This window comes from Oryx dammah, unplaced genomic scaffold, assembly GCF_014754425.2.
Source record: "Oryx dammah isolate SB20612 unplaced genomic scaffold, SCBI_Odam_1.1 HiC_scaffold_4, whole genome shotgun sequence".
Classification (NCBI taxonomy): Eukaryota; Metazoa; Chordata; class Mammalia; order Artiodactyla; family Bovidae; genus Oryx; species Oryx dammah.
The window spans coordinates 56,889,716-56,917,652 of NW_024070188.1; the positions used below are offsets into that span (position 1 = coordinate 56,889,716).

Here is a 27,937-nt window from a genome sequence, read left to right on the forward strand (position 1 = left end):
TAACCCAGCCAGTACATTGCCTGGCACCCAGCAGACGCTCATTCAAACTAAGTAATTAATCAGACAATTTATTCATTCAACAGATTTTACTAATTATTTTCCAAGTCTTTTACAATCTTAATGCCACCCTCCCAAAATAACAGTATGTCTCTCAAAATCTAATAAACTCTAAAGAACCAAAATTATATGATATTTAAAAATATAAATACTTAAAAAATTTAAGACTATAAAAATTCAAACAATCACATCATCTGCCAGGTAAGTGTGTCAACTTGGAAAAGTAACTGATTTATTTTTAAAAACAGGTATTAAGAAAATTGATTTTCTTAAGTTATGTTATTTCCTTACATGGCTTCCAACTCATTTCATATAGTAAGTTCAAGTCCACAGCAAAGGCAAAAACTTGCCAATCTATCTCAATAGAAATATTAGCCTGTTTACTTGGAAATCTACGATAAAAAGTTTAAGCCATTTTAAAAAGAATATGAAATTGTGTTTGCTCCTATAATGCAATGAAATCTAGAATCCTTCACTTAACAAAAATCTCTTGTTGCAAAGATATACCAAGAGAGATTTATGTATAAAAGAATTTGTAATAACTATTTTACATGTGTGGTGCCTTTGAAACTGGATTTGAAGACCGAGTAAGTTATTAATACTAAACAATAAAAACAAAAACAATGGCCAAAACAGGAAAGATTGAGAGTGCCTGGTAAAAGTTATTTGATCAGATATGTCAGTATTGCTAGGTGGCTCTAATACCTTGTTGTGGATATGAACAACGTGTAGTTTACTTGATCTCTTAGAGACAAAGCAAAGGGAAGACAGGAGTTGGAAGTCAACAGATTCACCATATGAATCAAAATAAAACAATCTGAACACCGCTGCCTCTACCCCACCACAACGCAGCGTTGTCGGGTTCAGATTTAACAGACTCGAGTCCACTTCAGCACAGCACACTCTACTTCACTGAGTCACTGGCAGGGGCCCCGGCACCTGAGTAGACTGAGGTGCTGGAGACCCGCTGCTGACGGCTTGCGGGGGCACGGCAGCCGGTTCCATCTTGCTAATGTGAGTGATGAATCGAAGACGGAGTTTTAAAGCCGGTTTTAAATTACAGATAATCTTTTCTACCTAAAAAACAAAAGCACATTAAAACATTTTCACCAGAGAAGTTCAATTTCCCACTTTTAAAGAGGTGACTTACACATTTCCTGAGACAATAAACCAGGGGGTGGAACAGGTGGATGAGAAGTTTCTCTCATATTTTGTGTTTTAACAAAAGCAGATAAAACTATTTCTTTCTTACCTGAAAAAAGCATGTGTTGTCCCTCACACACATATTATATATATGTACATTTGTATATGTGTATCTATATATGCATACACTTAACAGAAACATACACCCTCCTGCCAAAAGCTGGTAGAGTTTACACTGGGTGTTCTACACATCCACCAAGGGACTCATCCTTTTAAAATGCCATCTTTTATCTTTGAATAACTCAGGTTCAAAACATTTATCTATACAGTTAACTTTTTTTGGTTTTCATTTACACCTGGAATTCAAACTAAATCATATTAGACTTACTCTTACTTAAAATGCTTTAAAGAAATAAAAAGATCAAGTAGTTCCACAGCTTTCTTAGCTTTACTTATATATTCTTGGATCTTACCAGGAAAGATCAGTCCATTAAAAATCCTTCCTTTCTGTATTCCCTTGTGTCAAAGTTTCTTAGGCTCAAAAATAAGGAATAAGCTAAAGAAAACATTTCTGTATTGGTTTCCACTTGATAATCCTGCGGAAGTGTAAAGGAGTCAACACCATCCCAACTCCATGTCACCAGCTTCAAAGAGTGAATCCTGAAGACTAGGATTTACATGCTTACGTGTATTAATGTATATTCCTTTCCCATTTTAGAGAGAAATAACATTAAAGTATGGAGAGGCGGTCACTTAACTTCACCTATTTGCCTTCTCTCCACCCTTCTAAAAGAGCTGAGATTCTAGTTACCACAGACAGGAAACTCAGGATTTAAAGAGGTATTTAAGGAGGTTCTTTCCACTTGGAAACAGCCCTCCCAGGGAGTGGCTCTTTATATGCTGAGTCACAACTTAACTTCAACTTCACAAGTGTGCATGCCTTTTAAAGTGACACAGAACAAATTTAATACCTATGCCAAATGGCAACCCCCTACCACTCAAACAGTTAGGATATAATTAATCCCCTAGGTCGTTAAAAAAATTCAAGTTCAGCACCCTCAGTTTTTAAATACACTTCGTTAGTTATTCTCCCGACCCTCCTGGTTTTAATCTTGTAGTCATGCTGCAATTTGTCTTAAGTCCTCACACTGTACCCTAATCACTGTGGGGAAAAACAAGCTCTGCTTCACTCACAACACAAGGCCTCTCTGATCTTTTCAGTAGCCACGCTGATGAGTTTACTATTAATAACTCCTCAGGTCATTTTCAGATGTTTTGTTGCAAATGCCAAGGGGAAAAGTGTGAGAAATTATAATAGGTTTTTTTTTTTTTTAATTGGCAGACGATTGCTTTACAATGTTATGTTGGTTTCTGCCATACAAGGTGAATCAACTATAAGTATACATATGTCCCCTCATGTTTAAGTTTTCAAAACTAAACATCACTGAAAAATAATTAAAGTGAACTTACTTGTTCTTTTACACTGTCACCAGTAAACATATACTTCATATGATACAGGAAGTCACAGATGGGATCCATGTAGTTTAAGTGGGTGCTACACTGGTCTACATTCAGCAACATGTCATAAAATGCTACACCAATCTGTTTAACAAATAAAATTATTTAAATGGTCAAAAATGGTTCAGTCATGATGCAGCTGGTCTCCATGACAAGAACAGCAGAGAGGGTAACATCCTTGCTGAGGAACTATCACTATCACACAAACCTCTATGTACATGAGTGATATGAAACTGCTTGCATTTATAATGGAATTCAGAGTGTTACCAACTGACCCCAAATAGGGATTAAATACACTTTCTCTCCCTAATTTAAAATTTAAAATTAAGAGATAGAGAACCCCTTTTCTGGAAACCATTTCTCAATTTCTGGGATACTTGGTAGTCTCAGGGAGCCTTTATATACTGTACCTTCTTAGTTCCATTGGATGTCTAACACTTCAAAGTTCTATCTTTGGTGCATTCTCTCTTCTCTACACTTCTGTTATAGGGGATCAACTTCAGTCATTCCCATGACTTTGATGAATTCCTCTGTACTATAGTGCACATGCTCAAATGCACTTCTCCATCTTTAGCTTTCTTCTCAGCCGTGATGATGACTATTTTCCCCTGCATCTCCAGTTCAGCACATCCCACACCAAACTCATAGGCATACTAAGTTATGCGGACGCTAAGGCCTTAAGCACTGCTCTTAGATACTGCTAAACTGATTTTCCTACTAATGGTAATGATATACAGTTTGAAAAACACTAGGAAAGAAACCTTAGTATACTTTTTAGAACTTAATCTTACCATCAAAAACCCAGATTAAATTTTACCTCTATCATACATCGAGTCCTCTCTTGCTGAAATCTTTGTAAAAATGGTCCCACAAGGTGGTACACATAAAGCAACTGGAACTCAGTCTTCACTATAGGAAGAAGTACTTCAGTGAGAAATCTAAAATTTAAAGATCAAAATAAAAAATTTCTTGTGATTTTAAATGTGAAATTGTTTGAATTTTGTTAATATAGCCTATCCAAGTATTTGAAAAATCTGTGATTTTTTTAAAAGTTTATTTTAATTCTGGTAACATTTCTACTTAATCTCACATCTCCTACTAGCTCTTATTTTCATTTGATTATTGAAACAATTTACTTCAGATTTAGGAGTTATTCCTAATAGTACAATTACTGAATGATGGAATGTGAATTATTTGAAATAAAAAGAGAATAATCAACTAATATAAAGGCCATTCTCAAGAAATTTAAATCTAACTAATACAATTATACAGTCAAAAATAATAATCAGAAGATAGGCTAGTATCAGGTATGTAGTGCAAAAGGCAAATTTTGCGATATATTCTGGAAAAATCATGCATTTGATTAAGCCCATTGAAATGGTAAAGGAAAACTGAATATCAGATTATTACTTATACATATAAATTAATTTTCTTCAATTAATTCTGACATAAAGGAGGCTTTCTGATACCCAGAAACTACTTAAGACTTTTACTGTGTAAGCTGTTCCACTGAATCAGGTATATACCCCAGGTGTACAAGAGATTAAAAACCAAAAACAAAATAAGTCAAATGTTTTTAGGAAATCATAACACCTACTTGGGAATGAGAGAAAGCTGCCCGATGCTGGAGTGGTGCCACACCGCATGCGCCAGAGCTAACGTGTAGCTACAGCTCATCTCAGAGTAGGACTGATGACAAGCGGTGAAATCGAAGAGCCGGAAAGGATAGCCGACCCACTCTGTCTCAGACGTCAAGCTGGGACTGCTGATAACACTCACTATTCGATCGTGAAGGACAATCCAATACGGCTCCTTTAAAACCAAGAAAAAGCCTGAAGAAAAACACCATTTCTCTAGTAATCCACTCCATATCCAGTATTCTACTCCAAAAGCCTAAAATAATAGCACTTTCTCATTCTTTAATGTTTTCTATTTATCCAGCTTGTGTGGCTTCACAATGAGTCAAATTAAGTCAATAACAACCTGGGGAGAAGCGTCTGTGAGTTAAGAGTGCTCCAGACATCAGTCTGTCCAGTTAACTTAATAGCTGATATTTACTACATGGTAAATTGACTTTATCTATATTTACTATACAGGTAATGCTGGTACACAATTATAATTCACAAATATGTATATATTTTGGAGGAGTGTAAGGAAAAAGTGATTCATAAAGATGCAAAATCAAACAAGTTTGGAAAGTACAGCTTTAGACAATATTACTGACACTCAAAGATGTCAGACATCTGTGTGGTGCTGACTAGACATGTGTGGAGGTCCCAGAGGGGGAGACTGCATGAGTGGAGGAGTTATAGAAGGCTTCGCTGAAAAAGCAAGCCCTAAGTTAGCAAAGAATGAGTAGGCTTTAGGGAAGGTAACAGAAGGAAAAGCATCCTGGTATATTCTCTTATATGGCAGAAGTACCTGAAAAATGTCTCAACAAACATCATTTGCAGGAGGAAAGGATAAATTAGAGATACCAAGGGAACATTTCATGCAAAGATGAGCTCAATAAAGGACAGAAATGTTATGGACCTAACAGAAGCAGCAGATATTAAGAAGAGGTGGCAAGAATACACAGAAGAACTGTACCAAAAAGATCTTCACAACCCAGATAATCACGATGGAGTGATCACTCACCTAGAGCCAGACATCCTGGAATGGGAAGTCAAGTGGGCCTTAGGAAGCATCATTACGAACAAAGCTAGTGGAGGTGATGGAATTCCAGTTGAGCTATTTCGAATCCTAAAAGATGATGCTGTGAAAGTGCTGCACTCAATATGCCAGCAAATTTGGAAAACTCAGCAGTGGCTACAGGACTGGAAAAGGTCAGTTTTCATTCCAGTCCCAAAGAAAGGAAATGCCAAAGACTGCTCAAACTACTGCACAATTGCACTCATCTCACATGCTAGAAAAGTAATGCTCAAAATTCTCTAAGCCAGGCTTCAACAATACATGAACCGTGAACTTCCAGATGTTCAAGCTGGTTTTAGAAAAAGCAGAAGAACCAGAGATCAAATTGCCAACATCTGCTGGATCATCGAAAATCAAGAGAGTTCGAGAAAAATATCAATTTCTGCTTTACTGACTATGCCAAAACCTTTAACTGTGTGGATTACAATAAACTGTGGAAAATTCTGAAAAAGATGGGAATACCAGACCACCTGACCTGCCTCTTGAGAAATCTGTATGCAGGTCAGGAAGCAACAGTTAGTGGAAGACCTGGAACAACAGACTGGTTCCAAATAGGAAAAGGAGTACGTCAAGGCTGTATATTGTTAGCGTGCTTATTCAGCTTATATGCGGAGTACATCATGAGAAACACTGGGCTGGATGAAGCATAAGGTGGAATCAAGATTGCCAGGAGAAATATAAATAACCTCAGATAGGCAGATGACACCACCCTTATGGCAGAAAGTGAAGAGCTTCTTGATGAAAGTGAAAGAGGAGAGTGAAAAAGTTGGCTTAAAGCTCAACATTCAGAAAACAAAGATCATGTCATCTGGTCCCATCACTTAATGGCAAACAGACGGAGAAACAGTGTAAACGGTGGCTGACTATTTTTTGGGACTCCAAAAATCACTGCAGATGGTTACTGCAGCCATGAAATTAAAAGATGCTTACTCCTTGGAAGAAAAGTTATGACCAACCTAGACAGCATATTAAAAAACAGAGACATTACTTTGCCAACAAAGGTCCATCTAGTCAAGGCTATGGTTTTTCCAGTAGTCATGTATGGATGTGAGAGTTGGAGTGTGAAGAAAGCTGAGCACCAAAGAATTGATGCAGTCCCTTGGACTGCAAGGAGATCCATCCAGTTCATCCTAAAGGAAATTAGTCCTGAATATTCACTGGAAGGACTGATGCTGAAGCTGAAACTCCAATACTTTGGCCACCTGATGCAAAGAGCTGACTCATTTGAAAAGACCCTGATGCTGGGAAAGATTGAAGGCGGGAGGAGAAGGGGATGCCAGAGGATGAGATTTGAGTAAACTCCAGAAGTTGGTGATGGATAGGGAGGCCTGGCATGCTGCAGTCCATGGAGTCGCAAAGAGTTGGACATGACTGAGCGACTGAACTGAACTGAACTGAAAGGATCTAGATACATAATAAGTTAAGGGGTCAAAAATAGATCAGATTTTAACTGGAAAACTAAGGTTGGATAGGAGTGGGACCAAGGGATGCAGGGACCCATAGTCAGATAGATTTATTTAGATCTGATGCAAAAGAGGCACTGTAGATTTCAGAAGTAATAATAAAGTGGAAAAAAAAAAAACGAAACATGTCATTAGTTGCCTGATGACATTGTTTAAATTGCAATGATTAACTTACTGGTAGGGCGGTGATGATCAATCCAATGGCGTTCATCCATGCTGTAATGTTCTCTCTTGGCACTAAAGGCTGGCTATTAGTTGGGAAAAAGAACAAAAAGGTGAAATTATAAAACCATTTTATATGGTTGCCACTGTATCTTACTTTGAGAATATATATAATTTGGGGGCTGACAACTGATCTGTTTCAATAAAACTACAATGGGTTTTTAGTGAGTAAAAATATAAATAAAAGCTAAGTAAGGCTTCTCAATTTTTTCAATTTTCTTCTTTAACAATGGTTGCTGAGCTGAAAGCCTATTTCACTACTTTACATTTATTCTCCAATCATTATCCCCTACTTTATTATTGGCCTTTAAGAAGAAAATCTTGAAAGACTGTCTTTAGGGAGAAGTTAACATTATTCCTAAGTTAAATGTCAAACAGCTAATAAAGAGTAGAAGAAGGAACAAACCCAGGTTTTCTGGCTGTTCAGGGCTCATTCCATTTCACCTTTATCACTAAGACAAGATCTGGAACCTAAAGATAGTCACTAGTCAATGTGCCCTGGCCTTGGGACAACGGGTGTGTCTCATAGCTCCAAATAAAATTATCATTCTCTTAAACACTAAATCTTATCGCATGAAACAGGATACACACCTCTTCAGGACAACATTTAGAAGAGCATTTCCAACATCCTGGCCGGAAACAGCCAAGGCCATGAGTTCCACACAAGTAACATGCAGTGCGTGGGCAGCGGGGTTGGGAAACTCATTGAACCTCCAGTCACAGTTTGGGAATGGACCAGGAGATTTGCCAGCCATCGGTGCAGATGATTAAAGCAATAACTGGTTGATAATTCTGAGATTAAAGGCTCCTGTTTGTATAGTGCTTTATAGTTTTCAAAGGTTCAATATGTAAATATTTCATTTGATTATCAATATATCTGATTATGAGCCCTCAATAAGTGATTTATTGGAGACCTTAAGAGGCAAATAATACAAACTGAATACAAATAAATGTGACATGTGTTGATAGCAACCATGTGATCAGCCACAGGTATCTATGACTGGTCTTATATAAGTGGGTTCTTATTACTGTGACATGAAGCTGTAGATGCAGCCAAGGTATCCGAAGGCTTTATCAACCTATTTTCTTTTAGTTGTAGGAAAGTTAATAAGAACACTACTTTCTCATGAGTAGCTCTTTTACTTCAGGAAGGAATTCCCGTGTAGGAAAATTAAATCAGGCCTATACATGTAAAACTGCTCTATTTAGAAAATAGAGTGGCATAGTGTATAGATACATTAAGTATAGTGGGTTAATAATTTAAAACAGAAGTAAAGAAAGAAAATACCAATATAGAATCTGTTTCACTACAAAAAAAAATGTTTTACTATTATCTACTAATGTTTTAAAAATTATTCAGGGATTTATTTAAAGCAACAGAGTTCTATGTTCTCCACAGAACAAATGCATGTACTATTATACATAGTATATTTATTTAGGAATGTTTTTCTTTGAAACAAATCTCTTCTCTAAGGTTTTTTTTTTTTTTTTTTTTAAATTTCTGCCTATCTGGCATTATGCTGCTGATTTAAGACTTTAAAACCGTTACAGAAATAAAAATTAAAAAATAAAATGTTCTAAAAAACTGAAGTCTTAGAATATATAAAAACTTTGGAATATTTAAAATGACAATATATGTTCACACAAATCAACATACAGTTATTTCTGAAGAGTCTGGAAAATCACAATAAAAAGGATATTATCTACTAGTCTGCCAATCAATTTGCAGTAGTAAGAGTCGTCTGGGACCCAGGGATTGTCTTCTCGTGCATTCATAGCATTTTTCAGGTAAGTGTCACTTAGACACCAGCCCTGTGGTCGGTTATCCTTGAGCGACCCAATGATTGCATGGACAAGTTTTCGTTTGAGACTTTCACGATTTCTCAGGTGCATTTCATAATAATGCAGAGTATTGTACAAATAAGTCACTGGACGATCTGCCAAGAAGAAAACAGATCACTACAATGTTTTCCTGGTTACTGACAACTGTGAAAAACTGATCTATTCTCAAGATTGCCAAAAAATATCTCAGAAGATTATAAAGCTATTACACATGTTAGGCAATTGCATACAATGGCTATTTTTATTTTAGGACAAGGCAGAAGGCTTCTAACAACATACACAGCTTCTACTGAAGGATATGCATCACATTTAGATGTAGCAGTTCCACTCCTGGAAATTTTCCTGCAAAAATGATGTATGTGTATGCAATGTAGCCGCAGCCTGTTTATACTAGCAAAAGATTAGAATAGCCTACATGATGAAAACAGGGGACTGGTTAAGTTCATCGTGGCATGTATGAAGCAGCTTTGTATGATCTGATACAAAATAATCAACTGTAAAACCTTATAAAGGTTAATAAAAAGTAATGTGTATATTTGTGAAAAAAAAATAAACTACCCACCCCAGAATATTTAAGGTAGGATACACAAGAAACTGGTAACAGTGACTGCCTACAGGGAAAGAAAGGAGGAGATACAAGAATAAGCTAGAGGACAGGGGTGGGACTGACCACTTTCACTGCATCAGGTGCATATGTTACCCAATCCAAAAAGAAGAGTATTTTTAAAGGAAAGCTCCCTTGAACTTCAATATCTACTCTGCAGTCCTAAAATGCAATTCAGATTTCTGCTATGAAGGGAGATATCTTAGATAAAGGAGATATCTTAGATCAAGCACTAAGAAGAACTGCCTCCCCACCAACCCCCATCACCCCGCCAGATAAATACTCTCTATCCCCCTACCGTGGCTGCTCCAGGACTTCCATGTTCTGTCACTGACTTCACTGTTCTCGGTTACCAGGCTCAAAACTTTAGAGTTGTCCTTGATTTCTTTCTTTCGATATTATCCCCATAACTGGTCAACCAAGCTCAATTCCTACTCTTGACTCTCCCTTTCTTCTCATTTTCGGTGTCACCATACTTGTTTAGATGCTAACTGACACCAAGTCTTTGAAATGGCTTCCTCTTTCCAAGACATGCTGCTACTAGAACTGGACTCACCTTTCTAAAATAATGCTTTCCATACCATGACTTTACTCAAGAACTTCTAGTTAATTCTCCATTATCTGTAGATTATAATACCAGAACTTCTCATCATTTACAGTGATGAACTGCCAGGTACCATTTAGCCCAATGAGGCAATTGTTTTAAAAAAATGCCCTGTTTTTAATTCCTCCATGATTTTTCCAAAAGATTTCTCCTGCCTATTTTGCTCTCTTCTTTTTGTTTATAAAAATCACATACATTATAGTTCAAACCATACCCATCCAAGTAGCTTGCCAAGACCCATTTAGTTCACAGAAATATCCATCTGTTCTGAACTAATACTTCTCTCTTTCTGTACTGATTTGATAATTAATCACATGATATATAAAATAAGGCATATTACTTATTTTTGCTATAATTTACCTATTGATATTTTTATGTTGTCTATTTTATACATAGGGTATCATCACACAGCACTTTTCCTGAAAATGCTTTTATTAAAAATTATTAAAATAAAACCTTTATACCTATTGTTAACCATATGATCATGTTCAGCCTACTTCTGTCTATAGAGAGCTTAGATGGAATTAAAATTTGAAAAAGCTCACCATGAAATTTATATAAGCCTCCCAGGTGATCTAGTAGAGTCTCCAGTGATTTGGATACCGGGAGCAACTCTAAAAACCTGTGGATTACTATATCAAACACTGGGAGGAATCGGAGACACACATTTCCAAAATAGATGGGCAGATATGGAGACTGTATCGGCACAGGAGGATCAACTTGCTCCGCCAGGCCCTCAAAATAGAGCTTCTCCGGGTATTTCTGTGGAAGTGAGGAAATGGTAAATGTTTAGGGCATCTTTTTTAATTTTCTTAAAAAAAAAAAACTAAACTAAATAAACCTGCCATTTTTCAAATAATATAAAACTGTGTTTGCTCCGGCAATGCAATGAAATCTAGAGTCCTTAACAAAAATTTCTATTCTCCTAAAGATATACCAAAAGAGATTTACATATGAAAGGACTGGGTTTAACTCTTCATTTTCTATTGTAAGTACCCACATCCACTAAAACTGTAGTTTCAATTTGTTCTTAACATTAGAGAGACTCTAGAACCTTGAGAAAGTTCAGGCAGCTGAGTCACTTCTACACAGACCGGAGAGAAAAGGACAGACCGGAGAGAAAAAGACAGACCTGCAGAGAAAGCGGCCGAGTCAGTCAGTCAAAGACCTAAAGTCTGGCCTTAAAAAGGATGAAGCGAAGCACTAATTTTAATTAGTACCTTGTGATAATTCATGTGCTTGGTGTGCCAGTCATTCTGTAGCCAGTGTTCTGGGGAATTTTCCTTCACAAAGTCACTTACTCGATTTCTAAAATCATTTGGCTTGAGTAACAGCAACTGAATTATGAAATAACAAACCTGGGCTTCATTCCCTTCGTGGCTACGCATGGCCTTTGGAGAAAAACAGAACAATTAAATGAAAATGACCAACCTATGCAAAAGCAAGGCTCCAAAGAGCCTAAATTTGAAAATAGTAAAATCTCACAATTAGAACTTTATTGTATAATCCACCCCAAAATAATTGTTCAGCATTCCCCAAACATGCCTGACCCCTTTTTGCCTAGTTTTGGCTCTCACCTGGAATGTCCATCTTTATTTTTTGAAATTTAACCCTCTCTTCAAGACCCATCACCTAAGCAGATGTGATCTTTCAGTGCTGCCTGGTAATACTTTCCCTATACCTCTAACTTACTCTTTTATTTACTGATTCATAGACTTACCTTATTTCCCTTACTAGACTCTAACCATCTTTATATCTATGCTCTAGAGCTGAGAGGTGAATGTTAAGCACTTAAACCCTTCAAATATTACTACTATAGTATTAAAACATGTAGCAGTTTCCAGCCTGATTCAGTGATTTTTCTTAAAATTTGGCCTGAAATAGACATCAAAGTCAGGAGAAAAAAAACCACTTGGAGAATACTGGGTGACTGTAAGAAGCATTCAGCTTCTTATATATTATGGCTACCGAAGTATACATAAATGGTTATTAGCACTCCAAAAAAAAACTCAATGACTTTTCTTTTTTTACTACTTCCTGCCTCTTCTAGGAGTTTTTGAGAATCATTTCAGAGCATTGCAAAGCCAGGACCACATCTGTCTTTCTTACTTCTATACCTTCTGTACATACAACTTAGTAGATATTCAATACATGCTTACTGAATGGATGAATAAAGAAACTGGGGAATCTTTAATTCCTCAGGGAAATGATAGCAATGCATGATTTACAGTATAAATTCATTAAATCTTTAAAAACAATATGGGGCTTCCCTGGTAGCTCAGCTGGTAAAGAATCCACCTGCAATGAAGGAGACCCCAGTTTTATTTCTGGGTCAGGAAGATCCCCTGGAGAAGGAATAGGCTACCTACTCTAGTATTCTTGGGCATCCCTGGTGGCTCAGACAGTAAAGAACCTGCCTGCAATGCAGGAGACCTGGGTTCGATCCCTAGGTTGGGAAGATCTCCTGGGGAAGGGAAAGGCTACCCATTCCAGTATCCTGGCCTGGAGAATTCCATGGACTGTATAGTCCATGGGGTCGCAAAGTGTCAGACACGACTGAGCAACTTTTACTTTACTAGGAACAACATACAGCAGATCAGCACAAGATCCATTAGTCATTAACTGATCCAAAGAGAATGAGACTGCTTAGAAATCTGTTCTTAAGTAAGTGTATTCTTACCAGGCAGAGAATCAATCTGTCCAGTGTAACAATGTTGTACTTCCATACCATATCATTAAGAATTTCAATGCATTTGTTGAGTTGCTGACCTCCAGCTGACGTAGAGAACTCGTATACCAGGAAATCTGCAAATGTTCTCACATGGACTACTAAAGCCCTGGCTCCAATTCTCTCCAGTACTCTGGAAAGCAGAGAGTAAAAAATAAATTACACTGCTGTATAGTATAATGGACTGACAAACAGAATGCACATCTAGGTTTACGACTTACCTAAAGCCAATCTGATTAATATGATCTGTTTCCAGGAGCATTTTCCAGAGCAGACAAAGGAAGAGAGGAGGAGAACGTTGTGCAGAAAAGTGGGTGATGATGTCATTTTCGTTGGTCATTGACTTCCACTTCCTATACTCCTCCTCCACATTTTTTTTCAGATTAAAACGACTCTCCTGAGGTACATTATTTTGTTTAAAGAATGCCTACAAGGAAGATCAGAAGTTTATTTTAATGGCTATAGTGAAAAGGGTACTAGCTGTAGAATCAAGAAACCAGTTTCAGGCTTGACTCTAACACTAATAAATTCCATGTACCCTCAAGTAACTCAGTAATCAAGGCCTAAATTTCTATATTGGAAAAATACAAAGGCTTTGATTGGATTATCTGTAAGATTCCTTTCCTAGATTTTCTAAACAGAAATTCCAAGCAAACCTGAATTCAAACTTTCTTCAGTCATCTGTTGATACTTCTGCTCATCTTTGAAAAAAGAGAAAAAGAAAAAGATACATATGTACTCTTCCATTACATATTTTAATATCTCTATGAGGAAAATCCATTACGCTAGCCAGATGGTTCTCAGAGTATGGTCCCCAGACCATCAGTATTAGCATGACCTCAGACCTGTAAGAAATATGAATTCTTGGGTCTCATCTCAGACTTAATCAATCAGAAGCTCTGCAGCTAGACTACGAGTCTAGCTAAACCACCTCTCCAGGGGATTCTGATAAGTTTGAGACCTACTGTTCCAGTCCTATTAGAAGTTATAGAAAACAGATGTTTACTATGCTTAAAATTTTCTCTGAAAATTAGAAGACAGATGAGGTTTTCCTTTCTCCATATTATAATAGCCAAGTTTATAGCTTTTCTCTCTTGTATGATTAAAAAAAAAAATCTGTCAAATGTACATGTGTGCATTCTGTGAAGCCCCACTACATTGTGTTTCTCCCCATTACTGTTCAATGAGAGAGAAAGAATTGTTTAGGGCATGTGTTACACCTCACAAGATTCTAAAACTGTTAACTAATAAGATGAAGCCATAACAATTACAGTTTTAGAGACACATCCGGTCCTTTAATAGGACAAGGAACAACTCAAGAGATTTTGGGAGTAATAAAGATTTACAAAAAAAGAAATAAAAGCTAATTTTCTTTGGATGTCATCAAAACTCTCCAGAATAACACAATAACTGGGAAGACTGATTTCATATACTGTACATTCAATATATAATTCAAAACAAAATTACCTGTAGTGGGCCTGGAAAACAACTAAGAGTATGTGAAGCCCAATTATGAGGAGTAAAACTCATGATGGTCTGCAGTATGTCTTTACACCAAGTTCCCTGAATTGAATCAGAGCCTGTAAAAAAATCTAACACAAACAAATAAATGTAACCCAGATATAAAAGATCATGTCCATAATTCATAGATGATATCATAGAAAAAGTCACAAGTTTGTACAGTCAGAGAATTCCACAGCAGAGCATTCACCACTTAACTAGTAATCGCATCAGTAAATAATGAAGATAACTAGTGAAAAAAATACGAAAGACATTTGGTACCTTTTTTTTTAAGATTACAGAACATCAATGATGTAACAGTGATACAGGCCCACCACGGCTGCTCATTTAATTCACTCCTGACAGGAGAAGGCAATGGCACCCCATTCCAGTACTCTTGCCTGGAAAATCCCATGGATGGAGGAGCCTGGTGGGCTGCAGTCCATGGGGTCGTGAGGAGTCGGACACAACTGAGCGACTCCACTTTCACTTTTCACTTTCATGCATTGGAGAAGGAAATGGCAACCCACTCCAGTATTCTTGCCTGGAGAATCCCAGGGATGGGAGCCTGGTGGGCTGCCGTCTATGGGGTCACACAGAGTAGGACACAACTGAAGAGACTTAGCAGCAGCAGCTGTAGCAGCAGTGAGGTATTATTACTTTACTGAGCCAAGGAAATAGAACTGTTAAAGTATAGCAGATATCTTTTCTGGTGATTGAAACACCTATAGTCTATAATCCTCTAAATCAAAGAGGTTTATTTATGTAAAATAAGACAGTATACACAAATGTATTTGAGGTTGCTAAATTCAGTAACTATTTCTCTAAAATAGCCATTCTCAAAGTGTGGTCTGCAGACTTTGTGGGTCCCCAATATCTTTCCAGAATTTGATGAGGTCAACACTATTAAAATAATACTAAGATACCATTGGCCTTTTTACCATGTTGAAATGTGCACTGATGGTGCAAAAGCAATGGTGGGGTAATACTGCTGGCCGTTGGAACAAATCAAACAGTGGTACCAAATTATACTCATAGCCATTGTAATCTTCACCACAACACACTCTTAGCAGGAAAAAAACTGCCAGTTTCACTTAAGACTATCTCTGATAAAATTGTAAAAAAGATTATGTCTCAGCCCTTAAGTACATCTGTTTGTAACATCTTGTGTGATAAAATGGAAGTATGCATAAAGTGTTCCAGCTACATATCAAAATATGAAGGTTATCTGGAGGAAAAATACCTTGTGATTGAATATTGAGTCAAAATAGCTCTTTTGTCATGGAATCCCAATTTTACTTGAAATTACATATAGTTTTTCAGATTTGGGCATTAGGGAGATATTTTTCTTGAAAATTAATAAAGGGAGCCTCTAACTTTAAGAAGAACAAATAACTGTATCTTTCACCAATGATAAAATTTGACCTTTCAAGCGAAAATTTGAATTTTGGAAAACTTGTATCCACTACCACAAGCCTAATAGCTTTCTAAAACTTAAAGACTTTCTTCCTAATGAAATTTGTAGCAAGGTTAAAAAATATAATTTTCTGATACTTTATAATGAAATGTATCAACATTTATAAATCTACCTAGGTAATCCAGTAAATCAATGTTTTCCAAAAAACCAATCCATAAAGTTAAAATATGCATGAAAACAAAATCCAGTAAATGTATAAAATAGATCATTGGATTATAATGTGACAGAGTACAGAGTTCTCTGATAGGACTTTGGATTCTATATTGCAACGAAAATTTAAGAAACGACCAATTTTTCAATTTTGTGTAACATTAAAGCAGATTCATAATTAGCTAAAAAAGCTATTTAAAATACTCTTTCCCTTCCCAACCTCATATCTATGTGAAACCATAGTGTTTGTTTTTTTTTACTTACTTCTTCTAAAATAACACCTATAATAGGTGGAATGTAAGAGAATTCAGCTATGTTCCTTTATACCAGACATTAAATTCAGCTATATTCCTTTATACCAAAAATTACACTATTTATGTTTACATGCAATAGGCTTTTTATTGTTATTTTAAAATGAGTCAGATCTTAAAAAGTCCTACTGTAATACCTAACAAAGCAAATATCATTGATATAATCCATATAAACAGAAAATGTTTGGGAATTTTAATCATTATTATTATTATTATTGAGTATAATGTGGTCCCTGAGACCAAAAAGCTCAGGAACCATGACTTTAAAATGTCAGACGACTAAAAACTGATGTTCAAGCAAGTTAAAATGGTAGTAAAGAAGAACTTGCTTTAATGACTGAAATGGTAACGATAACCAAACAACAACTGGGTTTTCTGGATACAAGTGAGAAGAATCTTCTCATATGTTCCCCCCACCCCCAGGCCAGCAGTCAGGAGACACAGCACGCTCTGACACGTCTGTTTCTGTGGCTGGTGGCTGCATGGTCACTGTACCTGTTACGTGAGTTGCTCTAGCTAAGGTCAGTATCAAGGCACGGTTCAGTTCTTCGGATTCCGCTGAGAGCACCGTCTTGGGATCACTGAGGAAACGTGTAAACTGCGGCTGTACTTCTGAGCTACCTAGTGCTGTTATAAGCCTGAGTGCAGTGCTCTCAACACTGCAAAGTGGGAGAACAAACACAATCATGAAAAAGTTAAGCTGCATATAAACTCTGAACTCTAGAACTGAATGCAATTCTAGGTTAATCACAATGGGGAAACATGCAAACTATAAATTTCTCTTCTTTGATTAAAAACAAACTCTTTTGTGTGAAAACAAGCTTTGCTTAACTTGTTTTGAAAAATCTGAGGTGTCAAATTTAATAGTAAAAATCATCTGACATTTTTACCCATTTGAAAAAGATAGCGTGTAGCTTTAAGGGCTAAAAAAAAAAAAATGTCACCTGGATACACAGCGTTTCAAAAATGACATCTTTAAAATTTTGGAATATATTTTCAATTAGAGCAAAATCAAAATAACATGATACTTTAACCATAACCTAAATAAGCACTAAGTTAAAACACAATGTCAAAGGTAGTGGAAGTACTTGTTCTCAGTCCAAATTCCCCAAGCAATGATTCAACTATCTTAGTAGGTTTCTATTTAAGAAGTTGAACTCTACTTTTTCTATACTGGAAATAAAACACTCCAGAAGCAGAGGAATTTTATGACAGTGAATGTTATAAGGTAATGGATTAAGTTCGCCATCTCAAACAAATTTTCTAACAAATCCAAGGACAGACAGTCTCCAGTGAGCTCACCAGAGATGGAGCTGGTTCTGGTTTGTTTGTGCAACTGCAGCCAAAGTATGAAGATGACTTAGGAGCTGAACTCTGTAATGGGGCTGAATGTGGTGCATCCGGTAGCTGAACATCTCAAGAAGAGTGTGCAAGATACCCCAGGCGTGAGACTTAAAAACAGTTGGCAGAAGCTGACCTTGAAGAAAATTTAAGACATCAATCAGTAAAAGCTATGAATTAAAAAATACTTAAAGAAAAGTCACATCGAGTAAAATCTATGCAAAGATTTTGATCATGAACACACACACATGCAAACACATAGATACACACATGTATTTCCCCAATTTTCTCCATAATTTGTACTTTAATTATAAGGAAGAGGACTTCCTTGGTGGCTCAGCTGGTAAAGAATCCGCCTGCAATGCAGGAGACCTGGGTTCGATCCCCTGGAGAAGGGAATATCCCCTGGAGAAGGGAAGATCCCCTGGAGAAGGGGACGGCTACCCACTTCTGGCCTGGAGAATTCCATGGACTGTATAGTCCATGGGGTCGCAAAGAGTTGGACACAACTGAGCGACTTTCATTTTCACTTTGTAAGGAAGAAAATTCAGATTCTTATTGTAACACCAAGTTTGCATTTTTCTTTGGAATTTGAAAAATGATAGTCAAGTTCATCTGTGAAAGTAAAGAGCCAGGAAATGGGAAAAAATTACTCTAGCCTTCCTCATGTCTTCATTTATTTTTATTTAGTTATCATTTAAATTATTTTAATAAAGTTGATGTTCTCAACCTTTCAAAGCATGAGGATCATTTTTTAATATACAAATTATATCATAACCCATTCCTTTCTGCTAAGAAAGCTTAATTTTACTTTCAATTATCTGGAAAGAAGAGTAATCATGGTTAAAATGATACCGCATTGGTAAAAAATTAGAATTACTGCAAATCAGAAAAACACTTTCATATTAGAAAGTGTTTATTATTTAGAACTGCATAATAACTAACAGACATTGTAATGCAGGAATTGAATTGTAATGCAACTGAATTGTTATTACATTGAATTGCACTGAATTGTAATGCAATGCAGGAACATGCCTTCCGTATTGCCAGTCAGACTTGGAATTTACTGCTGTCCGGGGGCAAACCAGCAAGCCAGCCAAATGGGATCATGGGTTTTTATGATTACAGACAGGTTTGTCCTGTCCTATTTACTACATCCCAAGCACCTAGTACAACTGCATGCCCCACCCCCGACCCCCACTTTTTAACCACAACTTTTAAAAAATGTATCCCATTCCCTTGACCCTCTGTGAGGGTCTTATCCCTCTTTTTTGCTCTATTTTTCTCTGTAAGATTTATTTATTTTATATTTCAGTTATATACATTTTTTGTCATTTTCCTCATTAGCAGGTGATCTCTACGATGAGAGTGACTTCTGCACACTTCTATATTCCTGGAAACTAGAAAAGTGTATGTTGCATGAAGAAAAAAGTTAATGGTTATAAAACACCAGAAAGTCCTGTCTTACTGATAAATCCTTTGATGCCCAAAGATTCTATTTCCATATAGACCAATAAACGGCTGTAAGTTTCCACTAGGGCTGGAGCCAAGGCCACACTGGACTTTGCGTGAGCAAGTTTTATCACTCTGGTAGCAATGCTGTGGATAAGGCTGAGGAGAAACAACAACATAAAATAAAACAAAATAAAAATCCAGATTTTTAACATAAATACAGGGATTATTCTACTTATAGGGAACTTGGTATAAATGTGAACTTCTAGCTGAAATGTATCAGCTTTTTTTGGTCATTTAGGTTATGCAGGACATATGGTAGTGATGCACTGTATAACCTGAGACTGATTCTGGTTTCCATGTTGCTTTCAACCTGCATCAGCGTCTCTCTGTTCACAAAACAGCAAAATTTGGGTACAATTCATAAGAATGGAATAAAGAAGCAGTGATACATATATACAATGGAATATTCCTCATCCATAAAAAGGAACACATTTGGGTCAGTTCTAATGAGGTGGATGAACCTAGAACCTATTATGCAGAGTGAAGTAAGTCAGAAAGAGAAAGACAAATATCGTAGTGTATATGTATGGAATGTAGAAAGATGGTACCAATGAATTGATTGGCAGGGTAGCAATGGAGAAAGAGACATAGAGAACAGACTTATGGACACAGGGCAGGGGAAGGAGAGAGTGAGATGTATGGAGAGAGTAACATGGAAACTTACATCACCATATGTAAAAGAGACAGCCAATGAGAATTTGCTGTATGACTCGGGGAATTCAAACAGGGACTCTGTATCAACCCAGAGGCGTAGGATGGGGAGGGAAATGGGAGGGAGGTTCAAGACAGAGGTGACATGTGTATACCAATGGCTGATTCATGTTGATATTTGACAGAAAACAACAGAATTCTGTAAAGCAATTATCCTTTGATTAAAAAATAAATCTTTTAAAAAAATACTACGCTTGAATGGTTTTAGGCTGTTTTTCTTTTCCAAATATGTAACTAAAACCATTTAAGAAATTATTTTTTGTTACAGAACCACTTAACAAATAGCTGCAAAATCCAAATATTAATTAACAGGATTACCTATTAATATAAGGTATTAACAGGGCTATATTCAACTCCATCCATACGCCAGTAAAGTGCATGTGTGATTCTAGCACAACATTTACCGTCTGAAAAACAGAGTGGCTTTTCTAGAACCAATGCTCTCCTCTCCCCCTCCCCCTCCGCCCCGCAGGCCCACACACACATTCTCTTTGACCTATGCAGTGTTTGAAGCTTGAGTCAATATTTAATGGTTGAAAGTCTAGAAATAAAAATCTGGATTTCTAGCCCTTTTCAAAAAACATTTAGAAGAACTAACTACATTAGTATGCAGTTTAACATAAAGGAAATTAGCCCAAGTGGCAGTACTGTGAGTTGAGCCCCACACACCCCAGTCATTCACAATCCCTCTCTATACATAAGCTTCCTGGCACACTGTTACCTGACTTGCCTGCATGTAGCACCAGACACCACTCAGTCACATCATCAGCTTAGCTCCTGTGGGCACTTGGGGTCTTTTCTGTCTTTTAGAAACCATAAATGTCAATTCTAAAAGCACCCCTATATATAGTCAATACAAGAAAGGTATTACAGGTTTTGCATCCCTGGACACAGTAATTCTACTTCTAGCAAATTATTTAATAAAAATGGAATTATGGATAGGTGCAAAGACAGCCAAAAAGATAATCTCCATAGCCTTTTTTATAACACTAGGACACTGCAAATAATTTCAGTATCCAACAATATGCAATATAAACCTAAAAAAAGACCTCTATGTAGCAATTAAAACAGATGGTTCTGAAGAGCACTAGCCCTAAAAAGATGTTCAATTAAAAAATGAAAATAAACAGGTGTTTAATAGAGTTGGATACAACTTAGCAACTGAACGACAATGAGAAAAAGGTAGCCATAAATAGTACTGTAGTTAAGAGCATATTTTGAAAAAACCAAAAAAACCCCTATAAATTCATATATATACACATAGAAAAAGGACTCAGAATACATATATATAAATGTAATTTTACAATGCTTATTTTTCAAGGAGGGATTATAGCAATTATTTTCATTTTCTTTGGGCTTATATGTATATTCTATAATTCCTATAATAAACAATACCATTTTTGTAATAGAATAAACCTAAAGGTTTTTTAAAATATATCTGACCATAAAATATACACACCTAATCATGAAATCAAGTCTTTACTACACTGATATCAATTCTCTGACATAAAACCAAACAAATAAAAAGAATATACCTCATTTTGGCATGAACTGTCAATGAATCCAGGAGGTTCATTGGTAAGGGCGTAATAGATCCTGAAGCCAAACAGCTCGTTCCAGGAAGTGGTATCCTCATAATTCCATTTCCATAAATAGTTTCCACCAGAGCTCCCATAGGTAACGTAAAACATTCTGAATTTGTAGAGTATGCATTACATAGCAGGGCGATCTTATAGTCATTCATTTGTAAACTCTTATTTCTAAGACTCTGCTGCAGGAACCTAAAATTGCAAGTTCCATTAAATAGAAAAAAATGAAAATAAATTCCAGAAAGGTAATCTGCTTTTTTTTTTAATAAAAGTTTAATTTCATGCAAGAGTTTGGGCAAGCTCTGGGAGATGGTAAAGGGACAGGGAAGCCTGGCGGGCTGTTGTCTATGGGGTCATAAAGAGTTGGACGTGACCGAGCAACTAAACGAATATACTATCTTTATTCCTATAGATATCATAGTTTCTGCCAAATGAGTGCTGACACACAAAAAGTTTAAGAAGCATTTCAGAAAGAATGTTAGCAGTTAAAAGTGAACAATGAATGGTTATTTGTTAAATAGGTACTACATATACTGCACTAAGATTCAGATAATGAAGAAATAAGTCACAGATTCATGAACTAGGCTTTATCTATTATCTACTTGCTTAAGTACATTCAAATGCCTTCATTACAGATGTCACTAAGGAAAATGGTTAAGGGGTATCATACAATGAAAGTCAAATGAAATGTGAAATCTGACTACCCAAAAGTCTCCTATGAAGAGATCTGACAGTCTTTTTCAGAAGGTCTAGGTGGGAATTAATACCCTTGATGGAAGCCCAGTCCTATCTAAAAAAGTGTGTCCTTTTGGGTAATCACAGCTTTGGAAATGATGTAAGGGAGCATGCCAGCCAGATCAGTTCAGTCAATCCTGGCAGCCCAGGGAGTGAGTGATATCTCAATCAGGCTCAAATCTAAGATATTCTGAAATATTTTTGGAAATTAAGTATTTTAACTAAGATAGAATACATAAAAGCAAAAATAGACCTGAAAATTAAAAAAAAAAAAAATACATGTGTATATATATATCCCCATACATATAAACAGGATTGGTTAATCTTCTAATTGCTTTCTGCTGCAGGCATTGATCAGGTTCTCTTAGTTATAATGTACACATTAAATATTTATCCTTACCTCCAGTGGATGTTGGAAGATTTTCATATTTCATATAAATACTGAGACAATTATCATTAGCCTTCAACCCACTATTAAGTTAAAAAAATGAACTGTCAAGCTACAAACAACTTACTCATGGTGAAGCTTTAGGGAGTGGGGTATTGGAATCTGTAGTTTGGAGTTATCATTTTGGGCTTTTCTGTTGAGGTGAATCCAAATGCAGGTCATGGCAAAGGCATGAGTTGACTGGGGTTTGTTAATGTCAGGAACTGGGATAAACTAAAAAAGAACAATTTGCATATTTTAAGAAAGAGTAGAATGAACTAATTATATATATTATAGTAATCCATTTCTGCTATACTTCTTTTTTAAATATCCTGTATTAATTTAGCTCCAGTTGTCCTTTGTTCAATAATACAAATCAGAAGATCTAACAGCTATCAAATATTGAAACTATTAAAAGATTGCTTTTACTTTCCAAGAAAATAACAGAAATTCCCAGGTGCTTAGTCAAGCTTTTCCCACTGTCATAGAGCATTTACAATCATTAAATTTTTATTCTTTAAAAGTTAAACACATCATATGAAAAAATTAACTGCATCATTATTTTACTGTGATAAACATGAATAGAGAATTTCTAAGAGTCACATGTATGCTTTTCAACAACATGTAAGAGATAAGCAATTTAAATGAGCAGCATCAGACATACTGTAAATTGATGGTGAAATGACACAGAGGTCTGGAATTTGCTTTAGAATTATCCAGCATTAGGAAAAACGAGATGAGGAGGAAAGATAAAATAAGAATATTTCTTGGTGATGGGTACATAAGAGTTTCTTTTTTTAATTCACTCTACATTTTTGGTGCATTAAAAAAATTTCCATAATAAAATCTTCCTAAAAAATGGCAATCATCAATACATACCATATTTCAAACCCCTTATATAATAAGCACTAGTGTGACACTGGAGAAGGAAATGGCAACCCACTCCAGTATTCTTGGGTGGAAAATTCCATGGATGAAGGAACCTCATTGGTTACAGTCCATGGAGTCACAAAGAGTCAGACATGACAGCAACTTTACTAGTGTGACATACTCAATTAGCAAACAACCAATAAAAAAAAAATTTAACAGATACTGATGTTATTTGGTCCTTAAATGTGTATATATTAACACAGTTTCACGCTCTTAAAAAACTGTAAATCTTTTTAAAATACAGAGAAAGAGCTTGCTATACTAGATGTTTGACTGTGATCTGACTGTGATTAAAGATAAATTTCAGAAACAATCTAGTTAAGTTTCTTCATTTTACACAGAAATAAACCAGTGTCAAGAGAGACTGAATGTCCATCCCATGATTACAGCTATTACAAAAACTGGGAAAAGAACCATGTTTCCATTTTTCAAGTCCAGTGCTCTTTTCACAAAATTACACTAACATTCTTAAACATAAACTAGACATAATTCTAATCACACTAGCCAAACTTACTTCTTTTTCTGGGTACAGAAGGTCAAAGAGCTTCATGACAGGAAGAAAATCAGCTAGCGCATTTTTCTGAATACTTCCAGAAATGAATTGCAAGAGAACCCACATAAGATGATCTCTGCCTTTAATCAGTCCTCGCCCTGCCAACTGTAAAAGATATTTAAATGCACATCTACAGTCAAAGAAACAGATATATAAAGTTTAAAGAAAAACAAAAAGAGAGAGAAATCTTGTTCTTAGAAAGTTAGCATCTAACTTAGGCATTTACTGATTACTTTGTCTCTACTCAAGGCACACCCAGCAAAGCTTTTAAAGTCAATATTGCTTCTCCCTGATCTCCAAAACAGCTATGCTTATCAAAAATGAAATGTTTTAGACATAATTAAGTCGAGTATGTGTGCACGAGAATCAAGTTTAATATGGGAATATTACTAAAAATACTGCATCAAAACACAAGGAGTCTGGGGTGGGAGGTGGGAGGGAGGTTCACAAGGGAGGGAACATATGTACACCTATGGTTGCTTCATGTTGATATATGGCAGAAACCAACACAACATTGCAAAGCAATTATCCTCCAGTTAAAAATAGATAAATTAAAAAAAAACACCAGAGTTTGTTATTATTATAACAAAAAGGTTAAATTTATTTATTTTTAACTCTTCAAGGACTGGTTATCAAAAATACTTTTCCTGGTATTTTCCTATACATTGTAACAGAAACCAGTGGTGGTGATAGGGGTGGTAAGTACGTGGTGGTCAAAAGGATTTTAACAACTCTTATGAAAAATTTCCCTAAGATAATCCAGGCTATCAAGATGTTACAGATATAACAACACTTATTTTATTCCCACTCCCACTCCATGTGGATAAAGCCTTATGCCTAAAGCCAACCCTTCCCACACACTTACTCTTCCACTCGTATTCTCTATTTTGGATTCACTGTCCTCCTCTTTCATTCACTGCCAAAGCAGAAACCAGTGAGTGATCCTAGATTCCTGTTACTCTCTCTGTCACCTATTGCCATCAAGTCCTATTAATATACTTCCCAGCCTACCTGGTTTCTGGCTCCTCCTCTTTTCTGGTTTAGGCCCTCAGCCTCTCTCACCCAGACCACTGCAACAGCTCCCTTACTAGTTTCTTAGCCTCTGATTTTGGCTTCATTCATCTCTACATCACTGTCTTCCCATATGTGATGCTTAGCAGTAATTTTTCCAGCTTGTATCTGATGATGTCTTTCCGTTCCTCATTTACTTCCCAAAGTAAATTTAAATCCTTAGAACAAACACAGGGGCATATAAAGGTCTCCATGTCTGGTCTTACTTTCCTGCTTTCCTCATCTCACCAACACTTTCCCTTCTATAGTTTTCTTTCATGTTTTCACACATTTCTGCCTCACGATCATTTTATTGCCATGGAAACACGTTCCTATCTTTTTCCCCTTGGCAAATTTCTACTTGTCTTTCAACTAACAGTTTCAAGCCCCCTTTGATAAAGCCATTCTTGGGTGTCTTTAACAGGGATTTTTCTCTTTCATTTCTATTGCAAGGAAACATGCTTCCATTATTATTATAATCCAATTGTTTATACCTACATCTTCTCACCAGTAAGGAGCTCTTTGAGGGTACTATATTAGTGCCTTTTCATTTTGTATCTCCTGGTCCTGGCACTGTGAATATGTGCAATAAATAACTGAATCAAGTTTTTACAGTGACAAGAAAGTGAAAAGTGAAGAAACCATAAGAGCACTGAACAAAAGAGAAATCAGAGTTCGGCACTTCTGTTCACTAGATACACCCGTCTAAACTGTACTAATCAACAGGTGAAGTGGCTCTGAAAAAGCGTGTGTACTTACCTTCTGATGAAGAGAAAGGACCATATGTGGGAAACTTGCAAACTGGAAAAGCACAAAGAAAATGAGCTGACTCGAGAGATGCTGCCAGAGGAGTTGGCTTGTTCCCCCATCATCAAACTTCTCCTCGGTCTCAGATCGCTCCATGGCATAAACCACCAGATCCACCAACTGGTCCTCCAGCACAGGGCAGCGCTGCTTGTGCTGTAGGGCAGAGATTAAATACAGTATTCCAAAAGCCTCCCAGTTAGTTTCAGAAGTTACCAGTTAATGGGTATTCATTGTAACAAAGAGGCCAAGAAGCATGGAATGAAGTTGAACTTAGAAAGTTAAGGCTAGGTTTAGTCCATTAAAGCTGCATCATGTTATAATATCACAGAGGATGAGTTTCATAAAAAATTAGTTTTCAGGTCTCACCTAAAACAGGCTTCCCATTAACTTTTGACTTTTACTCCAGACATCATTGTTCCAGAATGACAGAGGGAACTACACAGTAGAAAATTCTGTTATTTATTTCTTGAACAAAGATCATTTTAAAGATATATGAAATGGTGATAACAGTATTAATTTTGCAATCTAATTCAAAATATGAAAACCCTGGATTTCCAGGAATCACATATTATGACAAGAGAGCGAACAAAGCAGTGTGTGATCTATTTACTTAAAAGTAGTCACACTGGTTTACACTAGCTTTATATACAGAGGTATATCTAAATATTCAATGTCTGTTTTTCAATGTGTGGTACTTATTTGATACTGAAATGGAAACTTCCTCCATTATAAAAAAAAAAAGAGACCTCAAAGTTAAAGTATGTTCTTCCCTCTTAGAAGTCAAACATTATGCAGCTTTAATTTTAAATTAGACTATTTTAAAATCTAAAACAAGAAAAAGAATTGAGTTTAAACACTAAAAATGAAAATGCAACTTCCCTTTCTAGAGGCAAAAAGGTTTATGCTTTTTAAAGTGATTCAAAAGCTTTTATCAAAAGAAATGTTGAGCCATATTTTAAGCCATTTTCATATTTTAATAAAATATGTTATATGACTTAATAGCCAGGCAGTTGGAAGCCTTACTAATGAATACAATACTAATATAGATGTGTTCCCTATAAACTTTAGTCTTTTGCCATGAAAAAGGGATATGATTTCTTTAAATTTAGGGGAAAAATGCAAAATGGGGACGAATTTGGAAAAAAACAAAACATAATGAATAGCATCCCCTCTTTTGCATGCTTTCTGCCAGCTCCAAACTTGTAAAGCTCCGATATAGCTGCACTTCCTTAAAGCATGCAAAGAAAACAAACATCTATCCAAAACAGTAAGCATCAATGGTTGTTTCATAATTTTTCCAAAAACACAATGCCATGATCACAGTTCAACCACATTACAGTTTTACGAAGAGCAATATTAACACCACCAGTTGGGACTACAGTACTTTTCCTCCAAATGTAATTATCATTATGAAGCAGAGCAAAGTGCAACAGACAACACTACGAACTATTTCTTAAATCAGCATGCAAAACTACTGTGTACAGGGCTTGAAATTCACTAGTTCTGCCAACCACCAACAACCTAAGAAATGTGTCAGACAACACAAATTTAGAGTGAGATCATTCAAAGTATACAAGAGTCAGAAAAATTTGTGAAAAGAAGTAAAGCCAGGATTTCCAGTAGGAATTTTTCGTTAGTGATGGGAATTTGGCTCTAGTTTGGAAACTAACCAATTTGTCATCTATTCCTCCACCCATGACAGTCTTCCATCAATCTGCTTCAGGAAAAAAGAATAAACTAAACAAAGTTGGTTTTCAGCACCTGGGTCATTTTTTTGAGTTTTCCATGTTAGTACTAGCTATTTGTTTTAAAGAACTGAGTTTTAACTATGTATTTTTAGAAGTGTAGTGATTTATGGTCAAAGAGTTCATGATTCAGAGGAAAACCAAAAATACTAAGATTTTGGCAAAGTAGGAAACTAGGAAATTTACAGTCAAAGCTGACAAATCATTCAATATGTATTAAGACT

General features: G+C 36.1%; 1 protein-coding gene across 2 annotated transcripts in view; it reads right to left on the bottom strand.

The window, feature by feature from the left end:
• Nucleotides 1–67: 67 nt before the first annotated feature.
• MED23 (mediator complex subunit 23) overlaps nucleotides 68–27,937 on the bottom strand; it is a 42,990-nt gene continuing 15,120 nt past the window's right edge. For both annotated transcript variants that reach the window (XM_040239208.1, XM_040239206.1), the window contains 19 exons: nucleotides 25,921–26,121; nucleotides 24,073–24,216; nucleotides 22,717–22,862; nucleotides 21,413–21,658; nucleotides 19,120–19,262; nucleotides 17,613–17,787; nucleotides 16,806–16,969; nucleotides 14,340–14,464; nucleotides 13,094–13,299; nucleotides 12,825–13,005; nucleotides 11,365–11,535; nucleotides 10,690–10,906; nucleotides 8,795–9,031; nucleotides 7,686–7,851; nucleotides 7,048–7,120; nucleotides 4,316–4,530; nucleotides 3,536–3,656; nucleotides 2,671–2,802; nucleotides 68–1,134 (listed from right to left, as the gene is read on the bottom strand). In XM_040239208.1, coding sequence (XP_040095142.1) covers nucleotides 967–1,134; nucleotides 2,671–2,802; nucleotides 3,536–3,656; nucleotides 4,316–4,530; nucleotides 7,048–7,120; nucleotides 7,686–7,851; nucleotides 8,795–9,031; nucleotides 10,690–10,906; nucleotides 11,365–11,535; nucleotides 12,825–13,005; nucleotides 13,094–13,299; nucleotides 14,340–14,464; nucleotides 16,806–16,969; nucleotides 17,613–17,787; nucleotides 19,120–19,262; nucleotides 21,413–21,658; nucleotides 22,717–22,862; nucleotides 24,073–24,216; nucleotides 25,921–26,121 — 3,231 coding nt within the window. In that variant the 3' untranslated portion in view covers nucleotides 68–966. The remainder of the gene's footprint in view (nucleotides 1,135–2,670; nucleotides 2,803–3,535; nucleotides 3,657–4,315; nucleotides 4,531–7,047; nucleotides 7,121–7,685; nucleotides 7,852–8,794; nucleotides 9,032–10,689; nucleotides 10,907–11,364; nucleotides 11,536–12,824; nucleotides 13,006–13,093; nucleotides 13,300–14,339; nucleotides 14,465–16,805; nucleotides 16,970–17,612; nucleotides 17,788–19,119; nucleotides 19,263–21,412; nucleotides 21,659–22,716; nucleotides 22,863–24,072; nucleotides 24,217–25,920; nucleotides 26,122–27,937) is intronic.